The following is a 16,793-nucleotide window of genomic DNA, read 5'->3' as shown; positions in this document are numbered from 1 at the left end:
GTTTTTTTCCTACACACATTTACATTATTTGTAACATGTATTTAAAGTCAGATACAGGAGAGAACAATTATGACAAAACAGGGTACTATACACCTCTGAAATCTTGTGTGTCCTAAATATATTTTGTACTGGAAAAGCACCTGCTGCGCACAAAGCATCCAGTAAAAGAAAAGCCCAATAGCAAAGCTTTTCTCTCATCCATTTATTTAAAGTTGAATCATATTAAAGAAGTAATAAAAAAAATCTGTACTGAAATTGGAAGATAAAAGGTCCATTCATCAATTGAATCACAAGTGGAAAGAATTTCTCATACAAATTTCTGCTGCATTTCTACATGAAGCCACTTCTGAGATACTTCAGTTATCTTGTTTAATTCATTCTGAGATTACAGTTGTCCTGGGGCATCTTTGAAGAAAAGAATTAGGACCCAGATCTCAGAGGAAATTTTGATGGGAGGAGATACATCTCCAGTGAAAGTCAGGGCCTGGTTCAGCTCTCATTTATGCTGGTATAAACCAGGAGTAATTCCACTGAAATCATTAGACTTACACCACTGTAAAACCTGTGCAGATGAAATCAGAATCAGGCCTCTAGCATCTGCTGCGCGTGTGCTTGATTTTGCAGCAGGATGGGAGGATGCTTATGTTATTAGCAGTGGTGGAACCCTGTAGGGAGATGGTGACAGATTATTGTTGACTCATTGCAGCACATCTGGTTTGTTAAATCCACCCTGGATATAAATTGAAATGCAAATTGGTCTATGGGCAGAGGGAATTGGGGTGTATGGTGAAGTTGCTACATGAAACCCTTATGAACAGCCAAACTTGAGAAGAAAACTTAGGCCTGCTTTATGTATTTATTATTGTTAGTAGAATTACCAATAAAACCAAAACCTAGGAAGACTAAGTTTTGATTAAATACAATAGGCCATAACCTGAACCCCCTCCACTCCCCCCCAGCTTTGCACTGTTCTGTCAATGGGAAGCAGGTGGGGAGCCAGCTCTACTATGTGATTGGCGTTTTCCCTAGTGCACAGGAATTCCCTGGTGGCATAGAGCCAGCAGAACCAGATTTACCTCTAAGAGCTTGATCCAGTGCAGGGGCACATCAGAGGCAGTACCTAGAGTGCTGCTCTGCTCTGATGAGCCTCAAGAAGTGGAGTGGCTCTGTGAAGCTGTTGCCAGCCAGTCCTAGTTAAAGAAGTTCTGAGGGGGCTTAAATTGTGCTGGGATCTGAACCAGACCTACCTTTCCCCCGCACCAGTTGAGCAAAGTGGAGCTCAGCTGGAGCGAAGGTTCAGCCTAGTGTGTGTAGATTCTTTTCATTGAAGGGTGGGAACTCCTCCTGCGTGGTTTTCTTTACGTCATATCTTCCTTTTGGAACTGTCAGTGTTTGGGGAGTTCTCTATCGGATGCAACGCCGCACACCTCTGCCTTGTGTGCTGCTACGGACGAAGACGTTTACTTAGATTTGAGTCACTCACAAGGTCAGATCTTCAGTGTCTATCGGGAGAGCTGTGGCTGAATACACAAAGCGAGTCTCTACTTCAGAGTTCTGAGAAATGCCCCTGTGATGGCAAACCGTTCACAAGCTCTGCGCCTAACTGCCGGGGAGAGGGTCAAAGCCCCGCAAAGAAGAATTGTCTTTTTCCGGGGCAGTTTCTGGCTATCTGCAAACAAACAAGCCCACCTTCGAGACCTGAACAGCAAGCGCCCCCAGAGATCTGCTCTGTGGCAATTGGAACAACAGCTTCTCTGCCCTATACTCCCAATGTACAGAGTGGGGTTTCCAGACGACACGCCGCCGTGTCTTCAGTGATCTACAGGTCCTTGGGCTGGAAACCAGCGGTGGGTAAGTTTTGAAGTTTTCTCCAGCAACCAGTGCTAATGTGCGACCGTACCCCCCTCCCCCCAATTGCAGATATGTTTCTGGGGGAGTCACTGAAAGCAGCAAGAGAAGCCTCCTGCTAAGAGAATACAAAGCGACCCCTACAGGGACCGGCTCATTGGCTCTGCACGGGAGTGGAGAACTGGGTGTCCGGGGGGCACCAGCAGTAGCTGGGCTGCTTTGGGCGCCCTGAACAGGTTCTGCTGCCAGGGGAGTTTCCCTCTGGCCGCACCGACTCCTTCCTTCAGCACCAAGGGGGAAGGAAAACGTGTCTTTGCGGGGAGGGAGAGCAGGTCCCCCGAGAAGGAGGCGGCGGCTGCTCCCTTGGTTAGAGACGGGGTGAAGCCATCGGCTTCAGTACCACAGGGAACGGCCAGCTCCCGGGTCGGGGGGGCGCTTGGGTCCCAGCACCTCACCCAGACCCCAGCGAGATCTCCACTTGCAGTTGGGAAGGACCAAGGCGTGGGGATGGGCAGCAGCTCCCAGCTCCCCTGTGGCGGTGACAGTCTCCAGCTATTGACCCCGCTCTGTTAAACTGCCACCTTTCCCCGCACAGCCCCTCCGGGCGCGGGGGGGGCACTTTGCAGCACCCCCGTGGGTTCCCATCCCAGCCCCTTCGGAACGGAGACGCTGTTCGGTCACGATTCAGCCCCTAGCCTGTGTCTGCAAGACCCACCTGCCCGGGCGAGTTTGTCCAAAGGCGGGGGCTGAAGCGAGTGGCCAGCTCCCTCCGACTGGCTTTCGCAGCTCTCCGCCGTGCGACAGCAGCCCCTCCAGCCAAGCTCTGCTCTGCAAACTTCTCCCCCGCTCCTCGCAGGTGGCCGCCAACACCAACGCAACGAGAGGACCTGGGACGAGCCAGCGGCTTGATTCAGTAAGTGTCAGAGCGCGTTGAATGTTACGGTGCATAGTTACTCTCCAGTTTGCTTGACATTACCCCAGGCTGTAACGGGTCCCCGCCCTCCTCCGCGGAACCGCTGTTGACCTTTCCCCAGCTCCTTACATCCAAAGGCTCCCGTGGCCCGCAGCTCTCCGGATCGCTGCTTCATTTTGCCTTCCAGATTGGCACGGGTCTCTCATAACTCCACCAACAGCGATCTCTCGCTTGCTGCCATCCAGAGGTTCCCGTGGGCTCCTGGCTCACTTCCCCTTGGAAACAATTGAAGAGCAGCAGCAGTCTGTAACTGGAGCCAGGTACGCTCGACGAGACAAGCTCAGGAGGGAGAGGTGTGTGCCCTAGCCCTTAAGCAGCTCACACGGTCCCGCCAAGATGCCGGGCGAGGAATACAGTATTTTCTAGGAGAGCTCCGAAATAACCAGAGCTGGGGGTTGAAGGAGAAAACTCCCCGTTCAATTATTGCTAGCAGCAGATGGTTCGACCCTTCCATCGAGAAAGTTCTTATAAACGTGGACGCCAGGCTTCAGGCTCGTCTGTCCTGTATGCCAGTTTTCACGCTCTGCTCTGTGTAATCCCGCAGCACCCACGGAGAAATTCCCCCCCTTTGAGGCAAAACTGTTTTAAGCAATTTCCAGGGGAGTGAGTGACTTTTACAAACCCCCATACTGTAAACTCCCATTTACACTGTCTTTAATGCGGGACAGTCGGCTGTATTTTTAGTCCGAATTCATTAACTAGACTTAAATTAGGTTCCCTACTACACTTTGTTGGCTGGCTAAAATCAAAATTAGTTACGCAGAAGCCTAGATCTTAGGGCTCGTGTAGAAGCGATCTGCATCAAGCGTGGCTGCTGGTTGTCTTCCGCCAGCACTCGGGTCCTCTTTTTAAAAATATCTCCACCCCAGGACTGGTTTTTGGTCTCTACCATTTGGAGAGCCTTGAAAGCAATTGTTTAAGCAGGGGGAAAGGACACTCGTTGAAGAGAAAATTGCAGTTCTTAGCCCAGGCTGTTCTCGGACACCCAGACATGGGTAACTGGATATTTAATTCTATTCTGCCTCGCGCGCCCATGTGGAGTTATGGCAGAGAGGAACACTATGGTGTGAGCTGACATAAATTAGTCATTAGACCCTAGGAAATGCCAGAAGTTCCCAACTGGACCCTGAGAAATCCAGACTCCTCAATGGTTGCACCAAGCTGGTCTCCATCCTGGAGTAAAGCGGTTGGGTTGAATTAAATATTACAATCTACTTAGGCTGCAAACTCTTTGCGGGCAGGGACCATCTTTCTGTTATGTTTGTACAGCACCTAGCACAAACAGGGTCCTGGTCCATGACTGGGGCTCCTAGGTGCTTTGGGAATATAAATAATATTAATGAACATGGCAGGAGCCCAATCAATATGGTGACTCAACCCAGATTGGAATTATAGCACTTCCATACTGGCCTCCCTTTGTGAGATGCAGTCTAGCCACTAATGCTCAGTGCTGTACCAAGCGAATAATTTAACCACAGTGAAATGACCCATCCGCGCACGCACACTGGGTGTTGCACGGGACCAGGCGCAACTACCTGCCTCTACTCGCTTGAATGGAGTTATTTAATTATATCACATCCCTGGAGTTACTAGATTGGTTTACAAAACCCTTCTAATAAGGAAGCCAGGAGAGGACTAAAGACAATAGCAACACCAGATACCAGAGCCTGATGAAACAAACCACCGTGGCCTCTCTTGGCTTACTGGGAGTTCATTCAGAGCAATCCCTTTGTTCCTGGGCAACAGGAAAATAGGAACGTCAACAAAAACAAAACTCTGCTGTAGATAAACACTCTGCCAGGCAGAAGCCAACCTGGCAGCTCCTCCTCCCCATCCGCAGCTTGTCTATGAGCCACTCTCTGGCCTCCTAGGGCTGATCAAAGAGGTGGAAATGCATGCAAGCAAAGATGCACTCCTTCAGGCAGGAAGTGACTGGGAAGCCCAAAGGTTGAATACTTTCTCTAAAATAAAAACCAAAAATACCTTCAGCCCTGCAGAGAGGAAGCAGAGCAGTGCATTGCAAGGAGAAGGACTGAGGTATTCAAAGAGACAAAGCACTCAATTGTTCTCAGAGGGGAAAAGAACTGAGGGAAAATGTGATGATTTGGAGAGCAGGTCACGCTGGAGCAACATCTGTATCTATCGAATTCTGGGAAATGAGAAAAACAAAATACGTTCAGCTTCATTCACTCTTGCTGAAAAGATACTAAGCCTACTGTCAGTTGTGGACCAAACATAGAAAGGTCCTAGCTAGACTTGGCTTAAAATTTTGTTGGTTTTTTTTAAGTGTTAGGTAACACTTTAAAAAATAAGATGTTTTAGATACTACTTAGGAGCTACTGTAGGCAGAGTCTAACATCTTTATAGACATGTTAGCTGGTCATGATCAAACACCTTTTAAACTAGTGTAGACACAGCCAAAGAGTGCAATGAGCACTCATTCAATAACCCTCTCTGCCAAATCAAACTGAATGTTTAAAATTTCTCAAGCAAACTGTCCTTAGCATTTCTCTCAAGTATTTACATGTTGTTTAGGCAGTTAAAATGTATGCTTAACAAATGTTGAGTAAAGGCATTTTCCAGTTATTTTTATAATGCTTCAGAAAATCTCTCTTTAGCTGTAAGGGTGACAGCCCCCTCATTCTTGTCTTGAGGTTTGTGTGGCACTTGCTACACTTTCGATGTTTGGTGATAGAGGATTTTTATGACCAGGATAGTTTGTTAGGGAGTTATCATACAACCTCTGTCCTCCCCTCCAGGGTATTAACACTTCTAGACGTCTCCCATGTGAAGCCAGACAGCTTGGAGGAAAGGTCTGGTGGCAAGAAAAATATTTATAGACCAAAATTACTCCACTGAGGTGCAAAAGCTCTAGACCCCCCTTTGGCTTCAAAAGGCTGCAGCTGTATGAGAGAGAGGCATTAAATACCCTAACAATACCCAGCATTGCCATTCCCTTTCCCACACTCTGGGGCAAAACTCTTGCCTGACTTACTATCTCACCAGCTTTAGCCACACTGGGGAGGTTGGGAGTCCCATTCTCCATCTGAGACAGAAAACCTGATTGAAAAAGGAACAGACGAGGTTGGCTGCATGGAGACTTGGTGCCATAGGAGGGACAGATAGACATTATCTGCTCAGAGAATGGCTTAACCTCATGCTCTACCTTGGCCTTATTCAGACCCCTAAGGTAACTAAAACAGGAAAGCAAACCACTAAGGCCCCATTTACCAACCAACCATTACCAAGTCAGGGGATCCATTACAACCCAGTTATCAGAGGAGATTAGATTCAGAAAGAGTTTGATATCAGCTTTATTTCCTTCAGGGCTGCTCTGACTTGCTCTGCTTTTCATGGCCTCTAATAGCCTGTGGGGAGCAGAGAATAGCTGGCACACAATGTTCTCTAGCCATGTCTCCTCTCCCCACCCTCACTCCTCTTCCACATCCCTTATGCTGGCTAGGGAGACCCTCTGCTTTCTGGTATTCCCATGGGACCATCTACATTAACTTTCTGCTCCTGCAGTGCACAAGAGGCAGATTACTACAAAGAATCAGGCCCTACAGCTTTTCCCCCCTTTTGTACGCAAATGTTTCTTCCAGATTAGACTGCTCCCTCATCCCTGAAGCAGACCTACTAAACATTCAAGGATGTAAATTCTTCATTTCACAGACTGATAGATTCCAAGGCCAGAAGGGAGCATTGTGATCATCTAGTCCAAACTCCTGTAAAACACAGGCCAGAGAACTCCTCTGCCCCACAACATTCCTAGAGCAAATCTTTTATAAAAACATCCCAACGTGATTTAAAAATTACCAGTGGTGGAGAATCCACCATGACCCTTGGCAAAGTGTTCCAATGCTTAATTACTCTCACTGTCAAAGATTTGTACACCTTATTTCCAGTCAGAATTTGTCTAGCTTCAACTTCCAGCCACTGGATCATGTTACCACTTTCTCTGCTAGACTGGGGACTCCATTATTAAAATATTTTCTCCCAATATATAGTGTGTCTATGAGCCACTGTCTGGGCTCCTAGGGCTGATCAAAGAGGTGGAAACACATGCAAGCAAAGATGCACTCCTTCAGGCAGGAAATGGCTGGGAAGCTCAAAGGCTGAATACTTCCTCTAAAATAAAAAACAAAAATCCCCCGGACTGTAATCAAGTCACCCTTTAACCTTCTCTTTGTGAAGCTAAATAGATTGAGCTCTTTGAGTCTATCACTAGAAGGCATGTTTTCTAATTCTTTCATAATGTTTGTGGCTCTTCTCTGAACCCTCTCCAATTTATCAACATTCCTCTTGACTTGCAGCCACCAGAACTGGACCCATTATTCCTGCATTGCCAATGACAGAGGTTAAATAACCTCTCTCTTCCTCCTTGAGATTCCTTTGTTTATGCATAAATTAGCTCTTTTGGCTACAGTATTACATTGGGAGCTCACATTCAGCTGATTATCCCTGAGGAGCCACAAATCTTTTTCAGAGTCACTACTTCCCGAGATTGAATCTCCTATCTGGCAAGTATGGCCTATGTTCCTTGTTCCTAGATGTAGACATTTACATTTTGTCTTCTTCATTATTTTCCCGCCATCCTCCCATCATTGCAAACAACCCTCCTAGATGATACGTCAGATCATGGGACTTTACAATGAGCAATTAGACAATAGGGATTTTGTGACTGTTCTAACCACTGGATTAAGGTCATTGGAGGGCAGAACCACCTCTTCCTCCATCTGTGTTTTGTGTGAGGCCCAATCTGGTAGACGTACTGTGAACATGTCTACCAGCCCAGGCCCTTGAGGAGAGATAGGCGGGGGTCCTCGTTTGAGGATCCCACTGGGGCTTAGGCATGAGCTAGGCACCTGGGCATCAGAATGTAGGTAGCTACATGCAAGGGTGCATACACCCTTCACCAGCCTGACCCCTCCAACCCGAGACCCTATATCCATCCCTTTCCAGGAGCCTCAGCTCAGAGAGCCCCCCTGCCATCCTCCGCCTCCCCCACCCTGATACCTACTCCTACCCTTCCCAACTTGCGAGCCTCGGATCCATCCTGCTTTCCAGTGCTGAGAAGAGCAGGAGAACCAGGTGGCGGTTGCAGCACTGCTCAGGTTTGCAGCCCCTCTATCATGAAGAGGCTGTAGGGCCAGGGCCAACATTGGATGAGTGGCATTGTGATGTGGTGCACAAGGGTTTGTGTGTTGTAGCACTGCTCAGTTTTGGCTCTGCTGCATTGCTAAATGATGGGGGAGTGCCACAAGACCAAAACTGAGTAGTGCTATGACCTCTCCCCTTCCCCCCATGTGCCAGATTGCAACACCACTCTTTCAGTTTGAGCCCACCACCCCTCCATCATGATGAAGAGGCTTCAGGGCCAACTCTGAGAGGTGTTGTGACTCCCATGTGCGACACGGTGACTGCAACTCCCCATGTGCCAACTCAGCAACTGCAAACTTCCCACACCCACTTTGTGCACCAGGTCACAATGGCACTTGTTAGTTTTGGCCCTGCCACCCTTCCATCATGATAGAGGGGCCAAACCTGGGTGGGCTTTGGGGCAGCCTCCTTCTGCCCAGGAATCTCATCAATGCAACTTCAAGGAGCCACCAGCAGCCAGGAATGATACACATCGTGTGCACCATGCATATGGCTGTTGTGGCACTGGCTGTGTGCACACTCTGTGGCAAAAACTTGGGTGCTTAGGGACGTTAGCCCCCTTTAGGCCTAGGTGGCAGCTGAGTGGGGGTTTTGAGAATCTAAATTTTAGACTTTGGCACCTAAAGTGGCACTTAAACACCTAAATCTAGCCTATAGTGCCTATGTTACTTCTGAAAATGAGACTTAGGCTCCTCAATCAGTTAGACCTCATAATGCTGAGTGGAGCAATGCCTAAATACTTTTAAAAATTCTGGGCCTTCAACTATCTCATTGAGATGATAATAAAACCTTTCTTGCAATCTAATATCAGGTGAGATGTAACAACATTAATCCTGTGGGAAATGTTAAACAATCCTCAGTGGCGGAATAATTGGTTTTATGTCGGAAAAGAAAAAAAAAAAGAGTTAAAACCATCCAACCCGAACACTTAAATATCATACAAAAAGAGTCACTCAGTACACAATAGAAATAACTGAGTAACATATTGCATGAAAATTGGAATGACAGTACAGACATTCAAAATATAAAATCCCCAGCCTATGCCTTGTCTGTACTGTAGTGTAGTTGCACCAACCCCGACCCCTAAGCATAGGCAAGGACATGCCTGAAGCAGGGATAAACCCTAGTGCAAACCTCAGCTGGTGCAAACCTCAGTTTGCCTTTATTGACAATTACGGGGTCTGAAGCAGTGCAGCAACACTGGCTACTGATTGATAAATCAAGGCTATTCCCGAGTGTACACACACATCTAGTGAAGCCATTGCAACCACTGGGTATAAAGATACCTATATTGGTGTAGTTTAAGTCCACAAATTTACTAAACCATTCCCCTCTTAGTTTTATTTATGGAGTGGAGGGGTCTTACTGAAATTAAAGCATGGGTTGCCTTCTTGCCCTAGCTGAGTGCCTGTTTTATTTAGTGAGATACGTGCCATGAAGAGAGAGAGTTGCTTACACATCTTTTTCTTCATAGGTTCCACTTTTACAATTTCTTCAATTTCTTGTCCCTGAAGCTTTGTACAATTGATGCCCCTAAGGTGCCAAATCCATATAACATAGACAGGATGAAAGGCATCCATAACTGTCAAAGGTGAGAGCATCCTATTTATTGCTACTTGCTAACAGGCTGGATTGCAGTCTGAATAATTAAGGATGAAAACACTGGAGAACCAGTAGTCCAAGAGAAGAACCTGTAGAGAAGATAATCTACCAAAGGTAATGATACAGTAGTAATGTAATGATATGTAAAGGGAAGACATGTTCTTATGGAAAAGTCCTCTTGAATTAATAATTTAATAGGTTTTTTTGGGAACATTTGTGGACTTGAATATAGAATAATATCCCTGCTATAGAATTCTATGGGATGATTAAAAACAAACCTATTAAAAGGATACATTTTTATTAGCTTTTTGGAGTAATTTTTGTATAATCCTATCACATTTCTACAGAACCTTATCAATTTTATCCCTATTACATTGTATGAGACTTTTCCATGAGGGTATACATGATTGAATGAGCTATACAGGAGCACAAGCTTATTCACTGTGTGAGATATACATGACTAAATGAGATATCCATGGCAACACATAATAAAATGAGAACTACACGAATGATTGAGATGTAAGTGGGATGGACACATACATGAATGTACCCATTCCTCCACTTCTGCTGATTTTATTTTATAGAGCATCAGTACAAAATAGGTACTAAAATAACCGTACCACTAACGGCAACCAAAAGGGATCTTTTTTGGTGAAGAAAACTCTCTGTGAATTAAACATCATATTAGTTACATTCAAATCAATATGGTTTGTAACCCTGAGCTATATTTAAACTCTGATTTGTGTTTACACAGGTCAACGTGGACCATGACAAAGGACCAATAGAATTTCCAGTTTTAGTGTGATATGTTCGAAATGTAAGTGAAAGAAAATCCCCTTCCTCCCTTATGTAAGTAATGAACTGATCACAGATCATTTTCTGAGCCAGTGCTAAGTTGATGCCAGTGTTCCTCTATGACAAAAAGCTCTTAAGAGTGTGACATTGGAGCCTCCAGCTCCTGGACTAGCATTGAGTTAGGTATATCTCTAGAGGAAGTGTTTTTGAACACTAGAAGAACTGTGCTGAAAGTCACTAATACCAGCCTACACACAGCCCAAAACTTCCAGAGCAATATTTACTGTATTTTCATTGGAGGAATGAGGGATATTTTCATCTCAATGCACAGCAAGCTGTGCATATAAGTCTCAGTGTAGAATATGCCCCCACGGTTCTGTAGCAATTCTCTTTCTCCTACTCTAAAAGTCTCAGGATTTGATTCTGATTTCACACCAGTTTAAACACTGATCTACTTCCATTAGCTTCAGTGGAATTACTCTTGACTGACTTCAGTGTGAGATCAGAATGAGCTCCTCAAGCTTTACGAAAAGGCCAGTATTATTCCGATCTCCTAAGAGGATTTCTCTAAAGAGAAAATAGGTATTTATCATCAAAACCAAAAGTATATGTAAAATAAACGGGTACTGAACTAATTGGTATAACTGGTACATGGAAGAAGGGGACAGAGCTGTTCAAAGCCTGGAAAGGGAGGATGAAAAACTTGAACTTCACAAGGAAGACAAGGGGAAGCCAATGTAGAGATTCCTACAGGGGAGTGAGATGGAGTCTGATTCTCCATTGCTCTTCACCTTGTACAAGAGTTCATGTTAGTGCACAGTGAGTGCAAAACATTACTACCAATGCAGAATGGTAACGTTTCATGGGCATTTGGCTCTGGTGTAGATTACTGCACAAGGTTCAGGGCCAGGGAGAATCAGGCCCTATTCTCTAAGTAGTGGGAGAGGAAGATGATCTTAACAGAAGCAATTTGGGTGAACTGAGGATGGGGAGAGATGAGAAGCAAAGAGGCCGGAAAGGAGGAAGTTGCTGTAGTCAAAGGATAAGATTCCAAAAGTTTAGACAAGGAGTTTAGTGGGTGGGGTGGAGAGGAAAGGATACATTTTAGAGATATTGTCAAGGAAGAAGCAGCAGGATTTAGTGAGAATCTGGCTATGGATTGAGAAGAAGAGAGAGGAATTGATGACAGGCTTACATGACTGCAAGATGAAGAGGACAGTGGAAAAGGATTGGGAGGAAGGATGAGAAGTTCTGTTTTCCACCATGTTGAGTCTGAAATGGTGGTAGGTTATTTAAATGATGTCAGAGGTACAACTGGAATGAAGAGACAGGGCAGAGGGAGACAGGCTGGATTAGAGCGGAAGGCTGGGTATAGGGGAGTAGAACTAGGAGAGGAGACAATAAAATGCAACTCCAGAGCGGTGGTTCTCAACCTTTCCAGACTACTGTACCTCTTTCAGGAGGCTGGGATGTCTTGAGTACCCCCAGGTTTCACCCATGGGTGGCGGGTATTGTAGGCTGTGCCTTCCCAAACAGCCTCATGTAGCCCCGCCCATGCTCCGCCCCCAGGCCAGGCCAGGCCCCCTCCTGCAGTTCCTAGCACTCTGCCTTGGCTGGCCAAGGCTGACTGCCCTGCCTGCCGCAGGGATCCAGGGGCTGGTGCTGCAGCCACGCCACCTGGAACACTGGGGCTGGCCACCCTGCCTGGCCACCTGGAGCACCAGGACCGGGAGCGCTGCCGCCCGGCGCATCGGGGTCATCCATGCCACCGCACCTTTCTAAAACTAGGCAAATATCTAGATGAGTTGATGTACCCCTGCTTGAGAACCACTGCTCTAGAGATCTGATTCTCTGAATGACTGACAGACTGTCTGAGTGACAAAAGTATAACAGTAAACTCTGAGTGAAACAGCAGTGACAAACTGGATTATGTTCAGAGATTTAGCATCAGCTGACTGGTCATATTTATCTGTTTTGACAATTGTTTCAAGTTCTTTGTCCTTTCCAAAGTTAATCTTTGTGTCTTTCCTCTTTGAACAATTTTTAAAATGACAGATACTGTCTTTAAAGCCAGCAAGTCAGTTTATAGTACATTGTCTTGCCACATGGAAAACATGGGCTTGAGAGAAGAGCGAGTAATATTTTGGACTGCTCTTTCTCACCCTCTAGTGGGCTCTGAGGGTGGTATGTTAATTGTCTCAGTCACATTGCTAAGTGCCACTCCCTGGCAGATCAGGTGCAGTTAACATTTGAAATACTTAGAGCCTGATTTTCATTTACACCACTGTGGCAGTGCAACACCTAATCTAAGGTCCTTTGCACCACCAAGGATGAGGAAGGATGGTCACGTGGTTAGAACGCTAGCCAAGGACATGGTAGATAGACCTGGTTCAGTTCTCTGCTTTGCTAGACTTCTTGCATGACCTTGGGCAAGTCACTTAGCCCCTTTGTGCTTCAATTCCCCGATTGTACAATGGAGATAATAATAGCACCTCTCTACCTCACAAGGGCGTTGTGAGGATAAATACGTTAGCGCTAGTGAGAGACTGAGCTATTTCTATTTGGAACGAGGGCCCTGAGAGTCAGGTTCTTGGGTTGTAGCTCTTCGGGACAGGGACCATCATAAGAACGGCCATACCGGGTCAGACCAAAGGTCCATCTAGCCCAGTATCTGTCTGCCGACAGTGGCCAATGCCAGGTGCCCCAGAGGGAGTGAACCTAACAGGCAATGATCCAGTGATCTCTCTCCTGTGGTCCATCTCCATCCTCTGACAAACAGAGGCTAGGGACACCATTCATTACCCATCCTGGCTAATAGCCATTTATGGACTTAACCACCATGAATTTATCCAGTTCTCTTTTAAACGCTGTTATAGTCCTAGCCTTCACAACCTCCTCAGGTAAGGAGTTCCACAAGTTGACTGTGCGCTGCGTGAAGAAGAACTTCCTTTTATTTGTTTTAAACCTGCTGCCTATTAATTTCATTTGGTGACCCCTAGTTCTTGTATTATGGGAATAAGTAAATAACTTTTCCTTATCCACTTTCTCCACATCACTCATGATTTTATATATCTCTATCATATCCCCCCTTAGTCTCCTCTTTTCCAAGCTGAAGAGTCCTAGACCCCCTATAATCTTTCCTCATATGGGACCCTCTCCAAAACCCTAATCATTTTAGTTGCCCTTTTCTGAACCTTTTCTAGTGCCAGTATATCTTTTTTGAGGTGAGGAGACCACATCTGTACACAGTATTTGAGATGTGGGTGTACCATGGATTTATACAAGGGCAATAATATATTGTCAGTCTTATTCTCTATCCCCTTTTTAATGATTCCTAACACCCTGTTTGCTTTTTTGACCGCCTCTGCACACTGCGTGGACATCTTCAGAGAACTATCCACGATGACTCCAAGATCTTTTTCCTGACTCGTTGTAGCTAAATTAGCCCCCATCATATTGTATGTATAGTTGGGGTTATTTTTTCCAATGTGCATTACTTTACATTTATCCACATTAAATTTCATTTGCCATTTTGTTGCCCAATCACTTACTTTTGTTTGTTTTGTTTGTTTGTTTGTACTGTTTATACAGTGCCTAGTGCAATGCATCTGGAGCCCCCCGGTGCTATAGCAATGCAGCAAACAATAAGAAGTAGGGTAGACATACAGATCAAATGGAAAGCCCCAGTACGCTGAGAGATGAAAATCTTATGACCAGCAACTCAGACAGGCTCACTTCCATAGGTGGAAAGAGCCTCTTAGGCATATGCCCTAGCTGGGAGTGAGTAGAGCGGAACAGGCAAGATACACATTTGGAACCTGACTCTTTCTCCAGGTTCTAGCTGCTTGGCACTGCACCACCACCATAAAGGAACCCTAAAGATGATGTAGCCAGCATTGGAAGGATCATCCCAGTGTCGGGGAATCCTCCTGTGCTGTGGTGACTCCCAGGCCCCAAAGCCAGAGGAAAAGGTGTGCGGCTTGGGCTTCCCTGCACTTTGGTGAATCCTTGGTGCCATAACAGCCCCGTAGGGCCATTGGCAGCCAATGTAGTTCACAACGGCATTTGGGCTATTCTAACATATTCCAGGAGACCTTCTGGGTATGCAGCTAGCCCAGAATCAGGGAAACACAAAGATAAGCCTCCTTTGGACCACAGCCTGTAGGCTCCTGGGCTGCAGCTGAGCATCTGGGCCTTGAAGTCAGGTGACCTCCTGTGGCAGAAATTGATAAACAAACAAAACCACCCTCTTCTTTATTACTAACAAGCTTTCCCTGTTTGAATTTGTTTAAGGCAAGGATAAGTAACAGTCATCAGACGTGAAACTCAACATGGCACAGGGCCAGCTATCAAACAACTCTTTGAAGAACAGTTCGATCCCTGTGTTCACTGGCCTTGACCTCCTCTTTGACCTGAAACCCCTCTTCATTCCCCTCTATGCCACTCTGGTGGCTGTGGCTTGCACCGGCAACTTGCTCCTCATTCTCCTTATCGTTGTCACCAAAAAACTGCACAGTACCACTAACTTCCTTATTGGAAACCTGGCTGCAGCTGACCTGATCATGTGCATTTTCTGCGTCCCACTGACTGCATCCTATGCCTTTGAGATCCGGGGCTGGCTCTTCGGGGTGTTCATGTGTTACTTTGTCACCTTGATGCAGACTGCCACTGTATTTGTGTCTGTGCTGTCCCTCACAGCTATTGCAGTGGACAGATATATTGTTGTTGCTTACCCCATTCGCAAAAGGCTAAGCCGCAAGTCCTGTGTCTATATAGTGGCCTTCATTTGGTTACTCTCCATTGTGGTTTCTGTGCCTACATCCATGCACACCCATTATCTGGATCTCAACAAAATTGGCCATGACATGTTCATCTGTGAAGAATTCTGGAAGCACCAAGAGAAAGAGAGGCTGCTGTACTCATGCTCAATGCTCCTTTTGTCCTACATGCTCCCACTTTCTGCAGTGTCTATCTCCTACTGTGCCATTTCTTATCGCCTTAGGAAGAGGAATGTCCCAGGGGCTGCCTACCACAACCAAGAGAAATGGACCAATAAAAAGCGAAAGACCTTCCGGGTTCTTATTATTTCAGTCATGTGCTTTGCTGTCTGCTGGCTACCTCTGCAGGTGGTGAACCTCATCAGAGATGTAGACGAGGAGTTCACCATCTTGGACAAGAGGTACGTGAATGTCATTCAAGTGTCATGTCACTTGATTGCCATGAGCTCTGCCTGTTATAACCCTTTCATCTACGCCTCACTCCACGACAAATTCCGATTCCATGTTAGTAACTATTTTTGCCATCACAAGAAGAGGTCCAGCGTCATGTCCCGCAAGGCCTCGCGACTCAATACCTGCTCCACGCTGGCAGACATTCCTATGGGCATCACCGATAAGTTAACCCTGCAAGGCAGGTTTTCTTTTAACTAAACCACAGCAGGAGATCAAATCAGCAGAGGTGGCATGCACCTTAGTTCTGGGCTTGTTATATTGGACACTGAAGCAAGTGGTGCAAGTTTTGTGACACTGGTAATTGGTCATTTCAAGACAATGTAGATATCTGAGAACTTGGCAGTAGTGCAAGGGAAACAAACGTATAACAGTTTGTGTCTAAAGGGATAGAAACAGCTCATCTGAGCAACTGAAGTGTATTCTGCTTTGTCAAAACAAGCAAATTCAACAACAAAAATGGCAGTCCTGTAAGTTTAAGTTAATTCTGTATAGTTTTTACTCATTAATATTGTCCTCATTTTGTATAAGGTGATGCTATGGGAATAGTAAGCATTTCCTTTGACTTGATTCAGTTCAAAGCTAAAAAATTTTTACATATTAAACAACAGCCATTTGCTCTGTTGCAACAGACCAGTAATCATGCCCTCAAGATTAAGAACATATATTTAACTATTGTATTATAAATATAATGATTTTCAGAAATGGCCTACAAATATGCATGCTTAATATTGTACTTGTTTTCTGGTGCCTAAAGGTGCACAAAAAGTCAAGTTTGGATCAGTAAATTGTATTTGGATACAAAAACTGGGGACTAGATGTCTAATAGCTGTATTTCTGTCAAATGCTGCATTGCCTAAATTGCTTATGATTATTATCCAGATTTCTATGGCACAGTATCTCTATGCCATGTATAGAGGTTAGATCCAGTCTAAAACAAGCATTTCCCTCAAAATAGGTATTGTACTGATATACATGGTGACAGCCAGCCCCAGGCCCCACAGATCCTGAGATGGAGAAAACCCAACAGGAGTGTGAAAGCCAGGGAGCACCAGAAGTGCATTTAATGGAAAGACTGGATAAAAAGGGCTCTATAAAAGATAGCCAAGTTTGACTACCCAGGGTATGACCTGGACCGCATTATGGTGGAGGGGTGTAACATCTGAAGTAGGGGATTGCTCACTGGA

At 45.6% G+C, this 16,793-nt stretch overlaps 1 protein-coding gene across 6 annotated transcripts; it reads left to right on the top strand.

The window, feature by feature from the left end:
* The first annotated feature begins 938 nt into the window (after nucleotides 1–938).
* Nucleotides 939–16,553, top strand: LOC120404570 (prolactin-releasing peptide receptor-like). 6 transcript variants are annotated; one of them, XM_039537338.1, is made up of 6 exons: nucleotides 939–1,847; nucleotides 2,705–2,761; nucleotides 2,949–3,081; nucleotides 9,456–9,572; nucleotides 10,338–10,400; nucleotides 14,672–16,553. In XM_039537338.1, exon 6 carries the CDS (start codon nucleotides 14,710–14,712, stop codon nucleotides 15,805–15,807), a length of 1,098 nt encoding a protein of 365 aa, XP_039393272.1. In that variant the 5' UTR covers nucleotides 939–1,847; nucleotides 2,705–2,761; nucleotides 2,949–3,081; nucleotides 9,456–9,572; nucleotides 10,338–10,400; nucleotides 14,672–14,709; the 3' UTR covers nucleotides 15,808–16,553. The 6 variants fall into 6 exon arrangements, with proteins under 6 accessions (XP_039393272.1, XP_039393270.1, XP_039393271.1 ...); XM_039537336.1 differs by having other exon boundaries at nucleotides 939–1,851; XM_039537337.1 differs by lacking the exon at nucleotides 2,949–3,081 and having other exon boundaries at nucleotides 940–1,847.
* Nucleotides 16,554–16,793: the final 240 nt, after the last annotated feature.

Source organism: Mauremys reevesii, linkage group 4 (assembly GCF_016161935.1).
Source record: "Mauremys reevesii isolate NIE-2019 linkage group 4, ASM1616193v1, whole genome shotgun sequence".
NCBI classification, from domain to species: domain Eukaryota; kingdom Metazoa; phylum Chordata; order Testudines; family Geoemydidae; genus Mauremys; species Mauremys reevesii.
Note: the sequence above shows the minus strand (reverse complement) of the source record. Positions and strands in the feature narration are given on the sequence as shown.

What these genes read in the sequence shown, in the direction of transcription:
- LOC120404570 (XM_039537338.1), top strand. Translation starts at nt 14,710, where the DNA reads ATGGCACAGGGCCAGCTATCAAACAACTCTTTGAAGAACAGTTCGATC.